The following is a 23,408-nucleotide window of genomic DNA, read 5'->3' on the forward strand; positions in this document are numbered from 1 at the left end:
TATTACACCATCTGGTGTCTCCCGAACAAACAAAAGAAGTTAGGCAGAAACTAGTCTTCATTCCGCTTCGGATGTTTCGGCCCTCTTGGCATTTATTTAACGTTATAATAATCTGAGCGGTCGTAGATCAATAACCCAAAACCGGTGTTAAATAACTGTTTAGTGGCAGCAACAAAAAAAAACAAAAAAAACTGTTTTAAGTTAAGTTGTAAGTTTTTATTTTTATTTATAACGGCTGATCAGCGCCATTTGTCCACAATTTGGATGTAGCAGCGTTTGCCAGAAGTTGGCGAGCGCCTAGGACAATACATATGTGCCACCCTGTTACTGTAAGCCACGTTATGGCGCATGCGTGGTGGACGAAAAGAGAACTAATTACAGAGACCCACAGCGGAGGTTTGACCAGGTGATGTGATCCCGGCTGGGGTAATACACTGTATACAGGGGAGGCTCGTTAGCGCGACACACCTGCAGCCACGCGTCTTACTGCCCATAGTGGTAAAACATTACATAATCCCACGCTGAGCCCCATTTCTATCCATTCATACAGAATACACACATGCATCCTTCCTCTGTGTATGTGCGTGATCGGTACCAGAACACGTACAGTAATACATATATACGAGCCATAAGGTTATAAACTCCCAAAATCATCTGTGCCTCGTACCTCTTGGTCGGAGTCTGATTTCAGGATGGAGCGGTCAGTGATGAGAATAGCTCGAGAAATCTGCCTGTGAGGAGGAAAGAGAAGAAGAACGACCTGTGATATATCGTCATAACCAAAATCCTCACATACCTTTAGCTGCTTTCTGAGGAACCACAACCAATAATACACAGTAATACAGGCCAGTGTCCTAAAGAAGTGGGAAGACCTTCAGCTATCTGTAATGGGAAGAGGTGGGAGGAGCTTCAGCTCACTGTAATGGAGATGGGAGGAGTTTCAGCTGACTAATAGATGTGAGAGGAGCTTCAGTTGACTAATGGGAGTGGGAGGAGCTTCAGCTGACTGTAATGGAGGTGGGAGGAGCTTCAGTAGACTAATGGGAGGAGCTTCAGCTGACTGATGATGGTGGGAGGAGCTTCAGCTGACTAATGGAGGTGGGAGGAGCTTCAGCTGACTAATGGAGGTGGGAGGAGCTTCAGCTGACTGATGAAGGTGGGAGGAGCTTCAGATGACTAATGGATGAGGGAGGAGCTTCAGCTTACTGTAATGGAGGTGGGAGGAGCTTCAGTAGACTAATGGGAGGAGCTTCAGCTGACTGATAAAGGTGGGAGGAGCTTCAGCTGACTAATGGAGGTGGGAGGATATTCAGCTGACTAATGGATGAGGGAGGAGCTTCAGCTTACTGTAATGGAGGTGGGAGGAGCTTCAGTAGACTAATGGGAGGAGCTTCAGCTGACTGATGAAGGTGGGAGGAGCTTCAGCTGACTAATGGAGGTGGGAGGAGCTTCAACTGACTGATGAGGGAGGAGCTTCCGCTGACTAATGGAGGTGGGAGGATATTCAGCTAATGGATGAGGGAGGAGCTTCAGCTTACTGTAATGGAGGTGGGAGGAGCTTCAGTAGACTAATGGGAGGAGCTTCAGCTGACTGATGAAGGTGGGAGGAGCTTCAGCTGACTAATGGAGGGGGGAGGAGCTTCTACTGACTAATTGATGAGGGAGGCGCTTCAGCTGACTGATGAAGGTGGGAGGATATTCAGCTGACTAATGGATGAGGGAGGAACTTCAGATTACTGTAATGGGGGTGGGAGGAGCTTCAACTGACTGTTGGGAGGATACTTTATTTTTTAATGGAGCTGCAGTGGGATGTCAGGGTAACACTGAACAGTGTATTAACTTCACTCATGGTTCCTATCTGAACATTTTAACTGTAAGGGTTTAGCGGGCTTTTATTTGGAAGTGAATTTTGTGGCGTGAAAGATGCTGTATAGAATTCAGTGCGAGCACTGCTGTGGCTTATGGACCCAAGAGAAGAATGGTCATACCCTATATATTCCTGCCACAATGTATAGCGCCTCCTATTGTGATGTACAAATACCGCAACATGAGGTGGATTCCCTAGAAAAAATACAGTAAATGTTCTTTTTAAAAAAATCTCGCTGCGCACTTACCTGTAGCAGACTTGTGTGCAGGTGCGCTCAGGTAGGTAACCGTTCTCCATGATCACATGACTGCAGCTTATTCGCTTACCTCTGCTGTCAATAACAGCTTTGCACCTGTGAATGACAGTAAGTATTACATGGATGACGTCAATGTATGAGGCCATACTGTGCTCTATCAGGCATCACGGGGAACAAGGGACATGTGACTAAAGGTGCCCACACACATACCGATCTGCACACGATCCCACGATGTGTGCGATTTCCCCTGAACTCTCCCCCGGCAGCTCCCCGGCAGCTCCCCGGCAGCTCCTACACACGATTTGGAGTAAAAAGCATAAGATCTATCGCGCATCTTAACTTTTTTTTTTTCCCCCCCAGTGCATTTTGTCCCAGATTGTCAGATCTGCCCTACTGCACGGCAGATCTGACGATGCGATGTGCGACCAACGGGGACGCGCATCGCATCGTGATCGTGAGTTAGGACTCACGATTTCCTCACGATTTGGCCATATTTTACACGATCTGTCGTCACGATTCGTCGGAATCGGCCAGATCGTGTAAAATATCGCTATGTGTGTGGGCACCTTTAGAGGGGACCAATCACCATTCTCACTGAGAAATCTTCCTACGTTACATAATTGTCATCGCTATAGCTGCGCTGGCTGATCTATTCCTCCAGGCCGCGGGGCCCCATAAAGTGCCCGTTACCCGCAGAGGGGTCCAGTTTACGGTTCTAAGAACTAGCCTAAAATTAAGCAAAGCCCCTTTCATGCAAGATTCCAACCTTATAGATGTGATCAACTATTAATTAATTGACACGAGTTGTAGAGGTGGAAAATAAAAATGGCTGAAGGACGACACAACCATCACTCAGAGCAAATATCCACCCATAGTATGGTCAGTGCGACTTTCATATTCTAAGGTGGGAGCGGGCTATGAGGAGCTTTGTGTGTTTGCTGGAAGTGTAAGCTCACAAGCCAAGCTTCTGGGAAATCGATATAAAGGCTACCACCCTAAATCATATTCCCTGGTGCCGTCCCCAAACCACTTCACCCCTCTGTACAGACAGACAGCAGCGTGTCACCGGCCCCTCAGCTCGCCCCCTTCTGTGGCTGATCCACTGCTGAAAACATACACCTGTACATTATCTCTATCCAGTCTCCCATTGAACTGCAAGCTCTTGTGACAAGGGCCCTCTCTCCATTCTTGAACAAAACTGCAAATAACTGTAGGTATAAGGCCCAGACGTTCATGATATAAGTCACGTAGTATGGCTTTACATCTTACAATATAATATACAATATAATATATAATATTCCACCCAGCAAGTGGTGACAATATGATTAATTAATGCCACTGACGGCTTTTATTTCCCTTAACGTTCGTTATTATAATGATGCGCAGAGCGCAGAATGCCGGCACCTCCAGAAGGGAACGCACGGCACTGTGATTCAGAAGAAGGAAAAGCCGGGCATTGTAATTACAGTTCGCTTCTGAGTGGTAATAATTATCGGAGTGCCCCGATCCGACCAGCTGGGGTGATGTCACTGACACTTACACTGACACAATGGCGGCTGCACTTGGAGTGCCTCCATGTCGGCAGATGATATATAGTGCCGTGACACCAGTGGGTCAGACACGCTACAGCCACGTGTGCTGAGGACATGATTTCCCCTCTGCACTTCGGGTGGGGTCGCAGGTCATGAGGTAACCTCATTTCTCCTGTTGGGATAAAGCCCCTGTACTCACTAGTGACATATGCGATGACCCCGGTGACAGGACCCTGCGATTAACCCTTTCTGTGCCGGTACATTAATCATCTCCCCCCTAGAAATGTTGAATAGCTGAGGGTCTCGCTTCTGATGCTGAGCTGACACAGACGTATCACTGTCATTTTACATTTCCATATAAATTAGATTCTCTGATCAATCCCCCGTAATATTTCCATCAATTTCCAATGAAACGCAATCTAGTTAACTTGCCATCCTCTTTGAATATTAATGAACTTGGCATTTTATAAAAATGTTTTTATTTACATTTTTAACATTTTATGAAATAGGTAAATGGAGAACTGTGTAGATGCTGATTTAGATTATTATTACTGAACCCCGTAGCAGACATCTTACGCTCATCGTTTCTGGACTAAAGGTGCGTATCCACTACACGAGTGTAGAACGACTGTACGATTGCAACATCGTAATCGTACAACATCCTGTGCAGTGAATAATGCGCCCACACTGAACGATATATCGGTCAGTGCCGACACCCTCCCTCATCCCCGAACATGTACAACCTGTCGATATCGGCAGGTTGGCCTGCATGTTCAGGCGATGATGCCGGCAATGACCAGCGGGAGCGGGCATTGCTGGTCGTTGCAGGCATATTCACTGCATGATTAATGAACGATTACAATGTCGTAATCGTACAAAATCCTGTGCAGTGAATAATGCGCCCACACTGAACGATATGTCGGTCAGTGCCGACACCCTCCCTCATCCCCGAACATGTACAACCTGTTGATATCGGCAGGTTGGCCTGCATGTTCAGGCGATGATGCCGGCAATGACCAGCGGGAGCGGGCATTGCTGGTCGTTGCAGGCATATTCACTGCATGATTAATGAACGATTACAATGTCGTAATCGTTCGAGTTTATCGTGTAGTGGATATGCAGCTTTAGGCTGCCGTGTTTACAATTTAAATATCTGGCAGCACAGATGGTGTAATGGTTAGCATTACTGCCTCACAGTACCGAGGTTGTGGGTTAGATTCCCACCACGGCCCTAACTGTGTGGAGTTTGTATATTCTCCCTGTGCTTGCGTGGGTTTTCTCTGGGTGCTCTGGTTTTCTTCCACACTCCATAAATATACTGGTAGGTTAATTGGCTCCCAGCAAAAATGTACCGTAGTGTGTAGGTGTGTCAGCATGTGATAAGGAACAGAGAGCCGTCTTCAATTTGAGCCGAGACGCGATACTTTTTCGCTTCCCGGACTTTTCATCTACCTGTTTTGTAGGTGGAAAAGTATCGCACACGTGCCAGAAAAGAACTTATCCCAGCAAATTTGGGGTACTTGAAAATGGGGGTCAGCATATTTAAAAGTTGCTAAAGTGAAGTTGAAAAAATCATGAAAAATCCACCTGCCGCAAGCACCTGCAATAACAAAAACACTTGGTGCATACTTGGGGACCCCCCAGAGTCAAGTTCGCTAGTTTTTAACTTTGTACCCCAACATTTTTTTTTGCCCCCTTTTACAAAGTCATTTTTTGGGGTGTCTCGTGTGTCTTTTTTACATTTTGTTGACACAGTTTACCTTTGGGAGAATGTCTGAAGGGGTTCCTGCAAAGTTGCACCCCAAAACCCCATTCTGCACTTTTTTCCGCCTCCTATTCATAAGCGAAACTTTTCCGCCTAGTACACTGCATTGACTTTCCACCTAGGTAAAAAGTCTTTGAAATTGAATACGGAGTAAAAACAAAACAGGCGAAAATGACGTCATCGGCGAAAAACTATCGCGGATCTGGACTTTTCGCCTCAAATTGAATACGGGTCATAGTCTGTAAGCTCCACTGGGGCAGGGACTGATGTGAATGACTGAAATACTCTCTGTAAAGTGCTGCGGAATATGTGTGCGCTATATAAATAACGGGTAATAAATAAACAAACCTTTCATATTTAGTTTATAAATCATTCTCTGCTTTACTTCCGGGAAGGACACTAAAAAAATGTGGCTAAATTCAATAAACTTATATGTATCTGATACATAAACTCCAAATGTTTGTTCTCTGTGTTAGGTTGTGTCATCGATAACAGGACAAAAGGTGCGGAGGATGGTGAAGCGGTAGCGACGGGTTGCGCAATAGTTTGTGTAAGAGAAGCAGAAATTAGATATTTGTATTTTTTGAGATGGGGAAAATAAAATTTTTATTGTTACAGCATTTTATCATATAGTAAATGGGATTCTCTAGGTCATTGTCACCCATTTACAAATAAGCCCCTGTGATAATCAGGACTTAGTGATACTCTCTACGTGGTGGCTGTTCGGCTTTACAGCTGCTTCCTGCCCAAGTCGCCGGTTACACTGTCATTGACCCATTTCGCCATTCGGGCCCACAGCTGAGATTTAATGTTGCCTTAGCCGAGGGAAAAAAAAAAAGTTATTTAAGTTTCAATAAACATTTTTTCTTCTAATTAAATCCTATTTATAAAAGTGTGTATTTCCCTGTAAAAGTGAAACGAGATAAAACAGCCAATAGTGGACAGTGTCTCATCTACATTCATGCACAGAACGATAATTAGTGGCTTAATACAGGGCAGATTGTTTGCCCCACTTGAAGTGATCGGTGAGAGCCGGGCAGCGGACACCCATCGTCTGACTGCAGCAGGTTTCTGTCACCGGATCCGGACTTGGGACAATGAATCACGCTCAGCCCTCCATTGACCTTCTTTCAATGTGTCTAGATAAAAGGATGGAACACAGAATCCATCTTCCAGCCGAGCCATGAGTTATAAACGTACTTTATAGGCCTCATTATCCAAACTAATGGACTAAGGGCAGCATCCTTGAAATGGACTTGCCCGGCACTGACAAAGCCGCGCGGTAATATTTCAGTACCCATATGTAAATTCCATGGAGTTTGCCATCTTTTTTTTTTTTTATTAAGGAAATATAAATTTATTGCATTTTTTTCCCCCCAGTTTGAGGGACACTTTCAGGGGTGTGAGCGACAAGGGGTTTGTTATCCAAGTGGCTTTGGAGGAAAAATTATGTACAAATTGATTAAAACTATATATTTTATGACACAACCTCCAAAGTTAAGAGGCTTAAAAGTATTGGCAAAGTTTTCATTGCTGTTTAATGCAAGAAACAATTACAGATGGCGGGGAGAGGGGGGGCTGAGGCTTTAATAACTTTCATGCCCTTAAGTGTCGCTATCTATGGTGCTGAAGTTGCCTCTAGCTCCCTACAGATGGTCTTATTGTATTTTATACAGCAGGTGCAAGCAATTAGGGAGGTGCAGTGTTATTACAAAGTGGCTCGTGCCTCAGTGATGTCACTAGTTTCCAGCAAATCGATTAACTGTATATATATATATATATATATATATAATAATGTAATGTAAGGAAATTACTGAGCACAGCGAATACGCCTACAGCTTTGCATTTCCTCACCCAGAGTATGATGATGTCACTAACTCTGCAGACGGAGCGTTTTTACAGCGCTATAGTGAAAATAACCCCAACAGCAAGATACCGGAAGCTTTCGTGCTCCAGCAATGCTCAATTGACATCATTTCCAGCAAACTCTGGAAGGTGTTACAATTTTACTCCTCTTTGGGGTCCGATTAATAGACCTTTGTGGATAAACTGCAATGAGTTGGCTTTAATGTGCTCTGTCTGTGTAATGGCTCCTGTCCTGTATTACTTTTAGCTTTATTTATTACAAGATTCTTTGTACACAACTGCGAATATACGTCTTTCTGTTATGTACAATGCTCTGCTCACACGGAGTGTTTGTAAAGAGACATTTCAATGCGTTTTAGTGACAAATGCAGATGGTTCTGCAGCTACAGTTTTGTGCAAATTAACTGGGACAAGAGACTGTTTTTGGGTTTCACGCTATTAAATGTGGGGGGTTAATAACAGCAGCCATGAGTGACTGTTTGTGATAGTGGTGACTCTAGGGGGCCTATGTATCAAAACATTATTTAAATAAAATGATGTAGAAGCTGCAGTTTCTGCATGTTAGGAAATCTTCCTATGTACTAATAGCACAATGCAGGAAATGTCACAGAATAGCACCGCAGATCGCAGTCACCATTATTATCAATGGGGACTATGATCTCTGCCCTATGTACTAAACTCCAAAAAAACAAAGCTTTTCGGAGTTTGGCCCGGTAGTTTATAATGGATTAAGTAGCAATTTAACGCAACATAATACAAAAACTTTACATATTTATATTCCATTCCCTGTACAAGGAGGGGATGTCTAAAAGTCAAATCACCCTTATAATACAGCCATGGATACTGCTTCCTTAAGTTGCAGGGTATTTAGGAAATACTTTCTATGAGTGGAAGGCACGGAGCTATTCTGTTCTCCAGTCTATATGAACCATACTTACTGTACTTACCGACTTTCAGGCTCCCCCTCCCAGGTTGGTGCAGCAGGGGGCGTGCAGCGGCATAAGTGGGCGGTGCGGGGGCGTGATGACACAATTACGTCATCGCGACCCCGACCCCAGCTTTACAATGCCGATATTACCAGCATTGTAAAGCGATTCAGTGCAAATCGTGTCATCGTCCCCCTGGACCACCCACTTTTGCACGATAAGCGGGTGCGAGTGAGGGGGGCACAGACAGGACAGCAGTACTACTGGGAGCCACATGGAGCCAATCAGCGCGTTCGGCTGAAATAATCGGCCTCATTTATTAGGATCGTCTTTTTTTTTTCACTCGGGGCAACTGGTGGCTATTGGGGGGCAACAGCCATGACTGACAAAACCACCACGTACAGACAATGCTGGGAGGATCAGACACCTGAGATATGGACAATCCAGTAACCAAGTGTCCTTATTCAGTTACATATTGTGCATATACAGCACAATGGGAAATATTACCAGTTCTCATATATATATATATATATATATATATATATATATATATATATATATATGTACTAGCTGGGATACCCGGTGTTGTCCGGGTTGATGACTAGACCCAGAAGTACACCTGCAGCCTTTATTGGTTCCCATTGTCCTCGCCTATAGCCCCATTCCATTGATTCCACTGAGCCCGAAAAGCACCCCAGTGTTTGCTAACATTCATACAGTGACATAACTACTTTGGGTGCAAGGGGTGCGGCTGCTACGGTGTCCGAGCTGCCTCTGTGGCCCGCCGCTGCCCCTGCACCCAGTCACGCACACAAGGTGGGCCGGTCCAGTCAGGGCCTTCGAGGGGGAACCGTGCGTGGATTTGGTGCCGGCCCCCCTGCTGATTACATCTGGCGCACTGGCAGGCAGTCATGGAGAGATGGCACTGCCAGTCGTGAGGCAATCAGAGCTCGCGCACCGGCAGCCAATCAGCAGTGGCGGCTTCTGATCGGCTGTCGGTGCACAAGCTTTGATTGACTCGCGTCCAGTGCCAGATTCAAATTGCGTCTGTCCATGTCTGCAGCTTCCAGCCGCGGCGCCAGCTGACCCCCAAATCCACACCTGCTGGCTGCTGATGGCACAAAGGGGGAGGCGAGAGGCTGCTGGAGGTACACGGGGAGGTGAGTTGCCGGGGGGAGGGGGGGGGGGCGTAATGTGTAAGGGGCACTACTATTGTGTGGAATAATGTGTTATAAGGGGCACTACTACTAGGTGGCATAATCTGTAAAGGGCGTTACTGTGTGGTATAATGTATAAGGGGCATTACTGTGTGGCATAAAGGAGTGAATTAATTTGCAGGCGAAGGGTGCAAATTGGCATTTAAACTCCAGCAATGGCAGCCCGTCTCACACCCTTCGCTGGCCAACCACATGCCTGATTCGCTCAAAAGTGCTCACTGCCCTATGTTGTAGCAAATACTTTTGTGCGAGATCCTGCTGCCGTAAAGCGCAGCGGGAGCCGCGAATATTCAGTGGCAGCCGCAAATATTTACCCCTGGGGGGGAGGGCTTTTAAGATTTTGCTATGTGGACCACAAAGTACTAGTTACAACCATGTATGCAAACACAGTGGGTCTGGATTTTATATGAACTTGCATGAGTCATCAAGTTTGCTCAAACTAAAGCTAGGTACACACTAGGCAACTTGCAAACGATGCGATGTCGTCAACGATTACCCCTGAACTCCCGGGCAAACGATCAAATCTAACAAATGACCAAATTATATATCTTGCATCGTTTGGTGGTTGGATCGTTAACTATATAATGTAACCATATCGCCTGATCGTCCGGTAGTGCGTACACACTGCACGATCTGAGGGGAAACATTAATGAGATGGACAGATCTGCCTGCATATACAAAAGATCTGAAGATGAGACGAACGACACCGCGCGCATAGTGCATACACTGGAGGATTTGAATGATTTGTCGTTCCGATGCGTCGGAATCGGCCAAATCGTTCAAAATATCGTCTAGTGTGTAGGGGCCTTAAGATTAAAATAATACTTTGTAGCTTTCTCACAGGTTTTTGACAGACTGTCAATTTCCAATGGAACATGTGTAGTGTCCCCATTTTTAGGGATTGTGTGACAGTGTGTGGCCCTGACAAAGTTCAAACCTAGGCAAAACCTAATCCTTGTGAAACTACACCACCATGCCAAATTTGGTTGAGCTACAGCTGTGCCCAGTTACTGTACATTGTGGCTGATCGCGCCACAAACGTGCGCATGCATGGCGCCATGAGATTCCCGGTGCCTGCATACACTACGGTATGTTATGGCATGCACTGCAATCGCACCATGCATTGCTATGGAGGCGCGGTCGCGTACGCAGTGTGCGTATTGTCTCGCGCTATGCGTGGCGCGATTTGCCGTGCAAGCGGCAAATATACAGCTGGGCATAACTGTAGGTCTAAAACTCTTGCTGTGCATAAAGGACAAAAAGACAGACAGGCTTTCTTGCTTATTATATAGATATACAGTCAGGTGCATAAATATTGGGACATTGACAGAATTTTCATATTTTGGCCTCTATTCACCACCACAATGGCTTTGAAATGAAAGAAACAAGATGTGCTTTACCTGCAGACTTTCAGATTTAATTTGAGGGTAATTACATCCAAATCAGGGGAACGGTGTAGGAATTACAACGGTTTCTATATGTGCCTCCCACTTTTTAAGGGGCCAAAAGTAATGGGACAAACTAAACAATCCTAAATCTAACTTTCACTTTTTAATACTTTGTTGCAAATCCTTTGCAGGCAATTACAGCCTGAAGTCTGGAAGGTATAGACTTCACCAGATGCTGGGTTTCATCCCTGGTGATGTTCTGCCATGCCTCTACTGCAAATGTCTTCAGTTCCTGCTTGTTCTTGGGGCATTTTCCCTTCAGTTTTGTCTTCATCAAGTGAAATGCATGCTCAATCGGATTCAGGTCAGGGGATTCACTTGGCCATTGCATAACATTCCAATTTTTAGCCTTAAAAAACTCTTTGGTTGCTTTTGCAGCATGCTTCGGGTCATTGTCCATCTGCACTGTGAAAGCGCCGTCCAATGAGCTCTGAAGCATTTGACTGAATATGAGCATATAATATTGCCCGAAACACTTCAGAATTCATTCTGCTGCTTTTGTCAGCAGTCACATCATCAATAAATACAAGGGAACCAGTTCCAGTTCCATTGGCAGCCATACATGCCCACGCCATGACACTACCACCACCATGCTTCACTGATGAGGTGATATGTTTTGGATCATGAGCAGTTCCTTTCCTTCTCCATACTCTTCTCTTCCCATCACTCTGGTACAAGTTGATCTTTGTCTCATCTGTCCATAGGATGTTGTTCCAGAACTGTAATGGCTTTTTTAGATGTTGTTTGGCAAACTGTAATCTGGTCTTCCTGTTTTTGAGGCTCACCAATGGTTTACATCTTGTGGTGAACCCTCTATATTCACTCTTGTGAAGTCTTCTCTTGATTGTTGACTTTGACACATATACACCTACCTCCTGGAGAGTGTTCTTGAATTGGCCAACTGTTGTGAAGGGGTTTTTCTTCACCAGGGAAATAATTCTTCTGTCATCCACCACAGTTGTTTTCCGTGGTCTTCCGGGTCTTTTGGTGTTGCTGAGCTTTCCTGTGCGTTTTTTCTTTTTAAGAATGTTCCAAACAGTTGATCTGGCCACACCTAATGTTTTTGCTATCTCTCTGATGGGTTTGTTTTGATTTTTCAGCCTAATGATGGCTTGCTTCACTGATAGTGACAGCTCTTTGGATCTCATATTGAGAGTCGACAGCAACTGATTCCAAATGCAAATGTCACACCTAGAATCAACTCCAGACCTTTTACCTGCTTAATTGATAATGAAATAACGAGGGAATAGCCCACACCTGTCTATGAAATAGCTTTTGAGTTGATAGTCCCATTACTTTTGGCCCCTTAAAAAGTGGGAGGAACCGTTGTAGTTCCTACACCGTTCACCTGATTTGGATGTAATTACCCTCAAATTAAATCTGAAAGTCTGCAGTTAAAGCACATCTTGTTTGTTTCATTTCAAAACCATTGTGGTGGTGAATAGAGGCCAAAAGTTTAAAATTCTGTCAATGTCCCAATATTTATGCATCAGACTGTATATGTATCAAAATATACATTTCTCTACTACTTAAACTGAGCAGATGTTCCAGCCCCCCACCTACTAAACTCCATCCATCCACCTTACGCAGTGTTTGATTTACACCCTTGGAATGAAACAATATAACTCTGGAAAGAAACAGAGCAATGTCTGTGCCTTTCCCTCATTCCTCTATCTGCTCTGAGAACATTACGGCCATAACTCAGAGGAACAGAACGGCCATTCACAGGACATGAAAAGAGCTACAAAACCGTAATGTGTAAATGACTCTATTCTGCGGACATGAAAGGGCCTGGAATCCTGATGTTTGTCTGACCTTATTAAAGGCGAAACTTCAACATCAGCCGCCATATTGCTGGGTGCCTCTGGCGGCAGAGGGGTTAACGCCACGCAACCTTCAGCGGCGGGATAAAAGGGCAGGGTGGTTTATGACAACAATCTACCTAAAACTCATTAAAGTCTTTTCTCTTAGAGTGACATGCATTATCAGCAGAGATTAATCTGATGAGTCCTTAGGTGAGCTCCATTTTTAAAAATGCAATAACAGAGGGCTTTGTGTCATCTGATGAAAATCAATTAGACTGGTAAGGCCAAAAGGAAAACGAACATCAGTCATCGCCAGCCCCCCGGCAGCTCAAATGATTTGTCTTCCAAGCCTGGGTGATCAGGAGCTGCAGTAATATCGCTGGGAAAATTAATTTATTTTCTATACTGTGGCCCAACTTCCCTCATTCCGCGGGACCAATGCACAGATTACTTTTAATCAAGGTTGATATGTCATTAATATCAACAGGGTCTTTGAAGTTTTTTTTTTTTTAAATTGACTGAAGCATTTTCCTTGTAGTCTTTGTGTGTAAATAAAGGAAGGTTACTTAGATGCCCTTACTGCCCGGACGCGCCATCCACCAGCAGGCACTGCAGGGAGTGATGCAGACAGTACAGTCCCCCGAACACCGCGCTCATCCTGCAACACAGCAAAGAGAGGAGGGGGTCAGTAACACGTAAACGCTGGTATTATCCTACACACCCGGAGAATGAACGTTTTCCCGATGCCACCCAATATACCAATACATAACAATATACTAATATACCACTCCAAAATAAAATACAGCAAGCATTACTAATATTACTTATAATGGTGGTCATATTTACAGATATTATATTTATTTATACTCCTATCAATGACCACAGATGCGACATTAAACAGATACATGTTATGAATGGTAACATGTAACATTCGACGTACAGAAATGTCAGCAAGTTCATTAGGTCGTCGTTGTGCACGTCGGCAGTCAAAATGACGACATAGCATTTTAGCGCTATATTCAGGGCTACATTTAGACTATAATATTGTGAAAAAATGCTGTCGCCTTTTTGAATGTCGACATAATGGACATGTCGACATTACGCCAATGTCTACATTTCTATGTCAACATTTATAACATGTTGGCATTTTGTCGACATATCATACCGCACCCACAGAAGGAGAGGTGACAAGCGGTACGTAGAAAACCAAGACACATTCATATGCAGACCTGGGAGTGATGCACACACGGCCGCAATGGCAAGTTTTACGCAGAACAAGAATTTTGCAATTGAGCATGCGTCAAAGTTGCACTGCGCACGTGAATGGATTGTCTTACGATTCTGCATGCACAGAGAAGAGTGACAGGTAGTCAGGGTTTGGGGGAGTTAACGGGGGGTGGTTACAAAAACGCAGGTGTGTTAGCGTTTAAGCGCTGTTACATGGACGTGCGTAAATCAACCATTGCGATCGCATACGTAGCGCGAGAGCTCTCAGTGTGTCAGGAGACGCTGTGTTTGAGACAGGTCAGATCTGCCGCAAGGGCTGTACGGCTGGTCGATGTGCGACACTTTTCCCGATATTTATGCTGGTAAGCGACGTCGGACACAGATGAGAAGGGAGCGGTGGGCGTCCCTATGCTGCGGTAAGCTTTGGAGCTATTAGCATATTTTCGCAGCTGCGTTCCGTGTGAAATGGCGGTTGCGATCGCACTAGCGTCCATCTCTGAATCACGCCCTTATATATTTACTTTTGCCTCCCAAATGTTTTTTATTAGCAATATTCTGCATTACATTATTAATAGCATCCTCTGTATTACAGTAATATTAATAGCATCCTCTGTATTACAGTAATATTAATAGCATCCTCTGTATTACAGTAATATTAATAGCATCCTCTGTATTACAGTAATATTAATAGCATCCTCTGTATTTCTTGCTTGTAAAATATATTTCCAAAATAAAACTGTGCACCTTACATAAACATGCACCGTCCTGGCTGCCCACCGCGAATCGCGGCTGCCTGCTGGAAGACAGTAGTGTTGACAGCACAAATGTTAAACGCACCCAGAACAAGTGATCGCTATCAGTGCAACAAGAGGAATCGCACCTAAAGATTTTCCTGCGCAGTAATGCAAATACGCGATACGGCTGCGGACGTTAGGCCACATTCCCCCACAACAAGGCTGCGGAGGACACGGCTGAGGTACCTGGTGAGGCTTTGATGCTGTTAACCCCCGTACGACAGACGGTTAAACCGATATTCTGCAATCTAATTAACTTACTGCTGTCACCAACAATGAACGGGGCTCTGCTGAAAGACAGCACCAGAGTGTACTCTGCCTCAACTCTGCCCCGGTGACTTCACATCATATTACAGCTAAATTAACAGTTGTGAAAATGTTTGCTCCTAGGCCCATCCTGCCGAGCCTCTAAATGCCATTTCAGCTCCTATCAAAGCCAGAATCAGCAGATGTAATTTTTAATACAGCTGCGAAACAATAGTGCCCATTAATAGCTGAACTCCTGACAGCGCTGCTCACGATGATTTATGAGTCGGGGTATAATTTGATTATTCTATTAATTCTGCTGATTACTGTTTCAGCTAATACGGTGAAGGTCACTCCCAAAATAAATCTTCATTACGTTTCGCAGAAAGTAAATGCCTGCAAACGGGTTGTTTTCTTTAATTAAACACTAATGTAACAGGAAAGAAAATAGGCTTGAGGCTTTGCCGCCTCTGTTGGGGAGCCGGTCGTGGAGAGCGGGCGGCGGTCAATGTGCCTGGCCGCCAATCAAACATTCCAGCCTGAGACCCGTGGCTGGCCGGGGAACCGCACGATGCATGTGGCACAGACACTGGTATAACGTATACGTTGTAGGTTTAATGCTGGTGAGAACATGTCGCTCTCCTGCCTCACTATCTGCTGCTCGTTCAAATCAACCCGTTCACAGCTAACAGGTGAAAATGAATGCGCATGTTAACCCCTGCTGAACAGATGGTATTCTTCTAATAGGCACGCACAATCGCCATTGTCTTCCAATGCTGCTGGTCTGTGGCTGCCAGATTTTCATGCAAGTTATTGATTCGCTAAGGACTTGGTGCCTCATGCCTCAATGATGTCACTAGTTAATTGAATGACTTGTCAAACTTATAGGGGCACACTTATTGATTATCAAGACTTGGTCCCGATAATAATTACTTATCACCATTTATTGAGGCAATAAGAACCTACATATCACCAGAATGAATGAAAACTCAGATATAAGGAAAGGAGGGGATGTAGTTGAAATACCGATGGCTAAATTCCGACCCGGGACTAAGATAGGCGCCGGGTTCCCCCGCCAGTCTATCTAGATCCCAACACAGCTCCCAGAAACGAAGGTAAGCCGGTCCATCTTAGCGCTTAGCCGCGCGGCATCCCACAGGGAGGGTTAGGTTTAGGGTGCGGAGAGGGGGGGTTAAGGTTAGGGCCAGACACTCCCAGGTAGGTTCGGGTTAGGCATCACCAAGGGAGGGTTAGTGTACTTACATGACCCTGTCGAGATCTCTCATGATCGGGTTTTCCGGCGTCGGTATTTCACCCGGCGGCTATTCATAACCAACCCGACAGGAGTTCCTTTAGGAGCCCATTCCTGCGATGTGTAAGACCTGATCTATAATGCAATCTCTTTATGTAGCCTAAAGGCTGGAGATGGCATCAGTTACCGGGGACAAGCTCTGGGATGATTCACCTTCCGGAACGTGGTAAATTTGGCAGAAACCTATGGGGACTGCTTCTGTGACTGTAAACAGGACAGCAGCAGATGCTGTATCTCCGACATGTGCTGATATCTCCTTACATACATCCAGGCGACACTTAATATTTGCGGGTACCCCCCAAAAATAAGTGTATTCGGGGGATATCCCGCAATTATTTTTTTTATGATTTTGCCCCACAGTGTTACAAATACAAACATGTGAGATCTATAAATGTAATTAAAAAAAAGTGTATGTGCCTCAGATTCAATATTTAGACATAAGATAACATAATAAATCTATAGCAAGGATTGTGGGTAGAGACCTAGAAATCGCTGCTATACTGGCATTATCACTGTGCGCAGTGATCGAATCCCTCCGCCATTATCACTAACATACAAATGGCTGATGGAGACGCACGCATAAATACGCTGCATTGTGTGCACAATATTAAATGCGCGTATCTGACCACATGTGGAGTTGAACGCTGCTAAGTGACCACACTGCCCATATATATATATATATATATATATATATATATATATATATATATATATATATATATGGCATATCCAATTGCCACCGCATTTTGTTATTTTGTTCCTATTTAATTGCTGGGTGGAAAATCAGTTGTGGTAATTTCTATAGGAATTATATTTTCTGGCAGCTCCAGAGCAGGTAACAAAAATTTTTTATTCTGTATTTCAAACTAAAGTTACCCCCCCCCCAATGACTAATTAGGCAATTGGAAGTTTAATTGGTCCTATAATTAAATGACATTATTAATTGTTTAAACCAATATTGGCCTCAAATTGCTGCAAATTAAAACTTTTCGGATATTTTTGCACCCCAAATTCAATGAAATAATTTAAACGAAAAATAATTGCTTTATTATCTCTGTTTTTTTTTATTGGCCTAAAATTACCCTCAAATCACCTTTCTCTACATTAATTTTCTTTGTATTCGTCTCTAATAAAATAAAAAAAAAGCTTTTTTAAATAATTGTTACTTTAAAAAAAAAATGTATAAAACAGCCATTTAATGCATTAAAAAAAATATATATATATATATCTCTTTGGGACAGTAATAACTTATCACTTTTACCCCCAAAAAAATAAAAATAAAATTATATAAAATATATATATATATACACTACACTTTTTTATTTTAGCAAAATTTGCAACAGATAATTTTTTTTCTTTTAGATGCCATGGGTATCGGGAGCGCGTACACCTGCGGTGAGAGAAAATTGATTGCGATGTCCACGTATATGTTTGCAGGGAAAACCTCCTGGCCATTTGGATATGCCCTTTGGTTTCATAACCCTCGTCATTATCGATCTCCACTTATGCCAGTCCTATAATTGGTGCAAGAGGTTCGTTTGCAAACGGAAGTTTCTATTTGTATGCTCCGCAACTCCACCCACATGCCCTCCCTGAGCCTACACTGAAACGCACCATGCCACCCATTCAGCCACAAGTGGTCATGTGACTGAGATACAACGACTCGGACTCACCTGTAGATGAGTGCGTTCGGCTACGGAGCGCGTGCAGGGAAATATACGCAAGAACCGTCCAAAAACAGGCTTTTATTCACCTTCACATCAGTCTGAGTGATCGCTGCATGTGGGGATCCCCCCCCCCCACCCGGTACCACAAGACGTGTTATACATTGGAAGGAATTAAAGATACTAATTATGGTTTATTTCTCACAGAGTAATTGGAATCCTGCATACTGTCCATGTACTCTACCGTCCTGCTTGTACAGCCACTAATTACCACTAATGATTTCTGCTCCAGCACGGAACATGAAATGTACAGCGTGTGCTTCCTCCCGCGCTGCCAGACGCAGAGCACATGGATTCTGCTATAATGGCATTTTACTTCTACAGGCAGAGATTTCCCTGACGCCTACCCACAGCCACAGGGATCCTTAGGGAGATGTCACAGGAGACACATGCCGGGGGGTGACTCCGTACATCACTCAGATTACATTATACCGCGCAGCAGGATGCGCCTCGCACGCCCGATACTACTCATGTACTGATGGTCAGCAAGAATCGTAATATGGTTCAGTGCTATAATAACCTGGCTACACTGGCAGAACAAGATGTATGTAACCTAACACTGGTGTCAGAAGGCTGCAGGGCCCTGGATTACTGCACCTGAGGCTCCGTCATTTACAGAATCCGAAGTGGACGGGCTGTGTCTCGCTGACACCTGATTGGATGGCTGGCACAGCTAATGTGACAGGGGCAGTGACATGGTGTGAGGAGGGGAATGGAGGCAGCAGGAAGCCACAGACTGAGAGTTATATAGTGGGAGGAGCAGGGTCCCCAGCAGCACAGAGTATATCAGGAGATGAGTGATGTGTTAGTGAGGACAGGGCTGCATGTGACAGGGGCAGTGACATGATGTGAGGAGGGAATTGGAGACAGCAGGAAGCCGCAGACTGAGAGTTATATAGTGGGAGGAGCAGGGTCCCCAGCAGCACAGAGTATATCAGGAGATGAGTGATGTGTTAGTGAGGACAGGGCTGTATGTGACAGGGGCAGTGACATGATGTGAGGAGGGGAATGGAGACAGCAGGAAACCACAGACTGAGAGTTACTGTATATAGTGGGAGGAGCAGGGTCGCCCAGCAGCACAGAGTATATCAGATGAGTGATGTGTCAGTGAGGACAGGGCTGCATGTGACAGGGGCAGTGACATGATGTGAGGAGGGGAATGGAGACAGCAGGAAGTCACAGACTGAGAGTTATATAGTGGGAGGAGCAGAGTCCCCAGCAGCACAGAGTATATCAGGAGATGAGTGATGTGTTAGTGAGGATAGGGCTGCATGGACAGGGGCAGTGACATGATGTGAGGAGAGGAATGGAGACAGCAGGAAGTCACAGACTGAGAGTTATAAAGTGGGAGGAGCGGGGTCCCCAGCAGTACAGAGTATATCAGGAGATGATCAAAGGAAGATTGTGGTATCAAACGTATCTCTTTATGAAACAAAATTCATACTGCCAATAAACGTAGACTCTAACTGCAGAAGTATTTGCAAAGAATTACACAAGCCCTGCTGCCCAATTACAAGTATATTGATAGATTTAACAGACTCTGTAAAGAAAAGGAATTAGTTCTAATTCAAAGGGAATTCGCATTATTTTTAAAATTTTGGTTTACTTTCTATACATTATGTTAACTACCAGTAACGAGAACTTAATTTCCAGATTTGCATTTATAAGTAACTGGGGAATGCCATGCTGTTTATTTTGGTCTAAAATAAATACTGGCCATAGATATATAATAGTGACATATGGATAAACTAAAACGGAATCTGACCCATTTCTTGCCTTGATTACTGAACAGGAGCCAGCAAATACAGCAAGTCTCACTACCGCAGAATCCTGTATTTCTAAAATGGGTAAAGTTTAAATAAACCTAAGAAATATATAAAAGTGTATTGGAATAAATACCATAAAGTGCATTATATCATATATACACAAAAGCCATGAGCGGATATAAACACACGTGCATCTGATATTAATGCAGAAACGGTTTGGGGGAAATTAGAATTCCTTTTTCCTGCAGAGCCAGAGAAACAATATGTACAAGGGCACAGGCGCGTTCCATAGCTTTATTAACGATAATGTTCAATGATCTGTGAATAACCTGCAAAAAAAATGAAGATTATTGAGTTACTTTGGCAATCTATCCATCCATCACAGGAGAACCGGCCTCAGGATGATAAATCACCCCACCCTCCCGGGGGTAAGGAGCTTTGCTCTGGGGAGAAAACAAACATCACATGTCTCTAGTGGCCTCTCTTCCCGTATCAGAGGGAGGTAACCGGACAAGCCCCAAACACTGATCGTGGACCAAGCTAATGTTCTAAGTCCATCTCCCACAATGTGATGTACAGCCAAGGATCTTTGCTTAAGGCGTCCGCCTTCTAAGTGTCTGATAACAGAAGACAATAGCTTCAAATAACCTACCTACTTCTGGCATTCACATCTTTAATGCCATAAGATGATTTTGTTTAATATGTACCTTTTATTTATAGGGAATGTCAAGGGTATATCAGCAGCAAAAATAGGGGCAAGAAATAACAAATACGGAATAGTATAGACAGGAACATAATTTACACCATGTAAAGATATTCCCATATACTGTTGCTCAAGTCGCGCCTCTCGGCGCTAGGTCCCGGGTGACTTGGCCGCACCGAGTGTCTTTCTCGCTCAAAATGTGCGACTTATTCACATACATAAAACAACTGGGAGCAACAAAACTACTGTGTGAGCCTGCGCCGATCCATTTCATGTGCGACATTTCTACATCTGTGCCGAAGCTTTTTCTCATGCCACGTTGCGTTGTGCTTCATCTCCGACTTAGTACGTGTTTAAAATGCATTGGCTTATAGACGCTAGGTTTATGAGAACACATCTGTACTGTATACATAATGACATCATTACGTGGAAGTTACAGAGGGGAGAGGGTCCTGCTCGTTAGAGCTTACAATCTAGGGTCAACTCCTGCCTTATGGTTAGTGGAAAATTGAAGGTAAATAACCCCTAATTAATTCAGTCATGACCCCACGAGATGTAGGTCCCTTATTGTCAAACTTACATGGGCTAGGTATGACCCGGGGGTAAAAGCTATGCAGGGGGGGGGGGGATAACCCCGGCGCCTCTGCAGAACGGCTCTGTTTATGCAGAAAACATCTATAATGCGAAGGATGTGACTTACAAATGTCTTTGAATCATTCACATAAATATGCATGCGTGCCATATATAACAGTAGCCTTGATGAGAACACAGAGAGTAACTGGCTGGGAGAATCGCTTAAGAGCTTTACATTAAAGCAGAATGTGGGACGGCGGTTAGAAATCACCGGGGAAACGACACCTTATTCTGATAACCTGTAGATAAAAGCTGTAAGCGATGATGTATGGACGCTGCAATCACCACTTTACTATACATACTAAACAATAGTGCCGAAATATTCTTCATTACCCGCCAGGTGATAAAACGCGCAGACGTGTCAAATTTGGGACTCCAAAATATAATTTTAAGGTGAAAACAGAGATCGGAGGCCCGTTTAATGGCTGAGACAGCGGCACACCTTCATTGTATTTACAATTTTCACCTCGCCGTGATGGACGGATTTGACTTTTAATAAGATGAGAGATAAAACAGCAATATAGCCGGGATAGGGATGAGGTGAAAGTCAGGCGTCAGAGCCCTCTGCTTGAGAAAAGGTGACTACAGTCAATCATTCGCTGATCTTGCAGCCAGGATATCCTTACACTCTGGCCTGTGAAGACCCATGAGGGGATGTAGTTATCAGACCGGTGGATGGCATGTTGCCGGTCTGAATCCTGACAAGGGAAGCCCGACACGGGACTTAAGATAGGCGTCAAAAAACCAATACCTATCTTAATCCCAACGCTGGAATCCATAAGGACGCCAGCCCGAGCGAAGGTAAGTAGTCTGGGGTGCCCTTAGTGTTAGCCGCGCGTGGGGTGGGGGGGAAGTGTGTTAGGCTTAGGCAGTGTAGCAGGGTAAGGTGTTTGGGTGGGAGGTAAGGGTTAGACACTAAGGGGGGAATCTTAGGCTTAGGCACTAACAGGGAGGGTTAGGGTGTGGGGTGGGGAGGGTTAGGGTGTGGGGTGGGGAGGGTTAGGGTGTGGGGTGGGGAAGGTTAGGGTGTGGGGTGGGGAAGGTAAGGGTGCGGGGTGGGGAAGGTAAGGGTGCGGGGTGGGGAAGGTAAGGGTGCGGGGTGGGGAAGGTAAGGGTGCGGGGTGGGGAGGCTTAGGGCGTGGGGTGGGGAGGCTTAGGGCGTGGGGTGGCTTAGGGTGTGGGGTGGGAAGGGTAAGGGTGTGGGGTGAGAAGGGTAAGGGTGTGGGGTGGGAAGGGTAAGGGTGTGAGGAAGGGTAAGGGTGTGGAGTGGGGAGGGTTAGGGTGGGGAGGGTTAGTGTGCGGAGGGTTAGAGTGTGGGGTGGGGAGGGTTAGGGTGTGGGGAGGGTTAGAGTGTGGGGAGGGTTAGGGCGTGGGGTGGGGAAGGTTAGGGCGTGGGGTGGGGAAGGTTAGGGTGTGGGGTGGGGAAGGTTAGGGTGTGGGGTGGGGAAGGTTAGGGTGTGGGGTGGGGAAGGTTAGGGTGTGGGGTGGGGAAGGTTAGGGTGTGGGGTGGGGAAGGTTAGGGTGTGGGGTGGGGAAGGTTAGGGTGTGGGGTGGGGAAGGTTAGGGTGTGGGGTGGGGAAGGTTAGGGTGTGGGGTGGGGAAGGTAAGGGTGTGGGGTGGGGAAGGTAAGGGTGTGGGGTGGGGAAGGTAAGGGTGCGGGGTGGGGAGGGAGGGTTAGGGTGTGGGGAGGGTTAGGGTGTGGGGTGGGGAGGGTTAGGGTGTGGGGTGGGGAAGGTTAGGGTGTGGGGTGGGGAGGGTTAGGGTGTGGGGTGGGGAAGGTTAGGGTGTGGGGTGGGGAAGGTTAGGGTGTGGGGTGGGGAAGGTAAGGGTGCGGGGTGGGGAAGGTAAGGGTGCGGGGTGGGGAAGGTAAGGGTGCGTGGGGGGGAAGGTAAGGGTGCGGGGTGGGGAAGGTAAGGGTGCGGGGTGGGGAAGGTAAGGGTGCGGGGTGGGGAAGGTAAGGGTGCGGGTTGGGGAAGGTAAGGGTGCGGGGTGGGGAAGGTAAGGGTGCGGAGTGGGGAAGGTAAGGTTGCGGGGTGGGGAAGGTAAGGGTGCGGGGTGGGGAAGGTAAGGGTGCGGGGTGGGGAAGGTAAGGTTGCGGGGTGGGGAAGGTAAGGGTGCGGGGTGGGGAAGGTAAGGGTGCGGGGTGGGGAGGCTTAGGGCGTGGGGAGGCTTAGGGCGTGGGGTGGGGAGGCTTAGGGCGAGGGGAGGCTTAGGGCGTGGGGTGGGAAGGGTAAGGGTGTGGGGTGAGAAGGGTAAGGGTGTGGGGTGGGAAGGGTAAGGGTGTAGGGTGGGGAGGGTTAGTGTGCGGAGGGTTAGAGTGT

The 23,408-nt window shown here is 45.6% G+C and overlaps 1 protein-coding gene across 3 annotated transcripts in view; it reads right to left on the bottom strand.

Annotated features, from left to right (window-relative positions):
- The window catches only part of CHM (CHM Rab escort protein), a 115,383-nt gene that overhangs the window by 34,567 nt on the left and 57,408 nt on the right, over nucleotides 1–23,408 (bottom strand). For all 3 annotated transcript variants that reach the window (XM_088461923.1, XM_088461924.1, XM_088461922.1), the window contains exons 9-11: nucleotides 13,263–13,340; nucleotides 2,115–2,219; nucleotides 668–731 (exon numbers count right to left, since the gene is read on the bottom strand). In XM_088461923.1, coding sequence (XP_088318049.1) covers nucleotides 668–731; nucleotides 2,115–2,219; nucleotides 13,263–13,340 — 247 coding nt within the window. The remainder of the gene's footprint in view (nucleotides 1–667; nucleotides 732–2,114; nucleotides 2,220–13,262; nucleotides 13,341–23,408) is intronic.

Source organism: Taudactylus pleione, unplaced genomic scaffold (genome assembly GCF_031769625.1).
Source record: "Taudactylus pleione unplaced genomic scaffold, aTauple2 ptg001125l, whole genome shotgun sequence".
Lineage (NCBI taxonomy): Eukaryota > Metazoa > Chordata > Amphibia > Anura > Myobatrachidae > Taudactylus > Taudactylus pleione.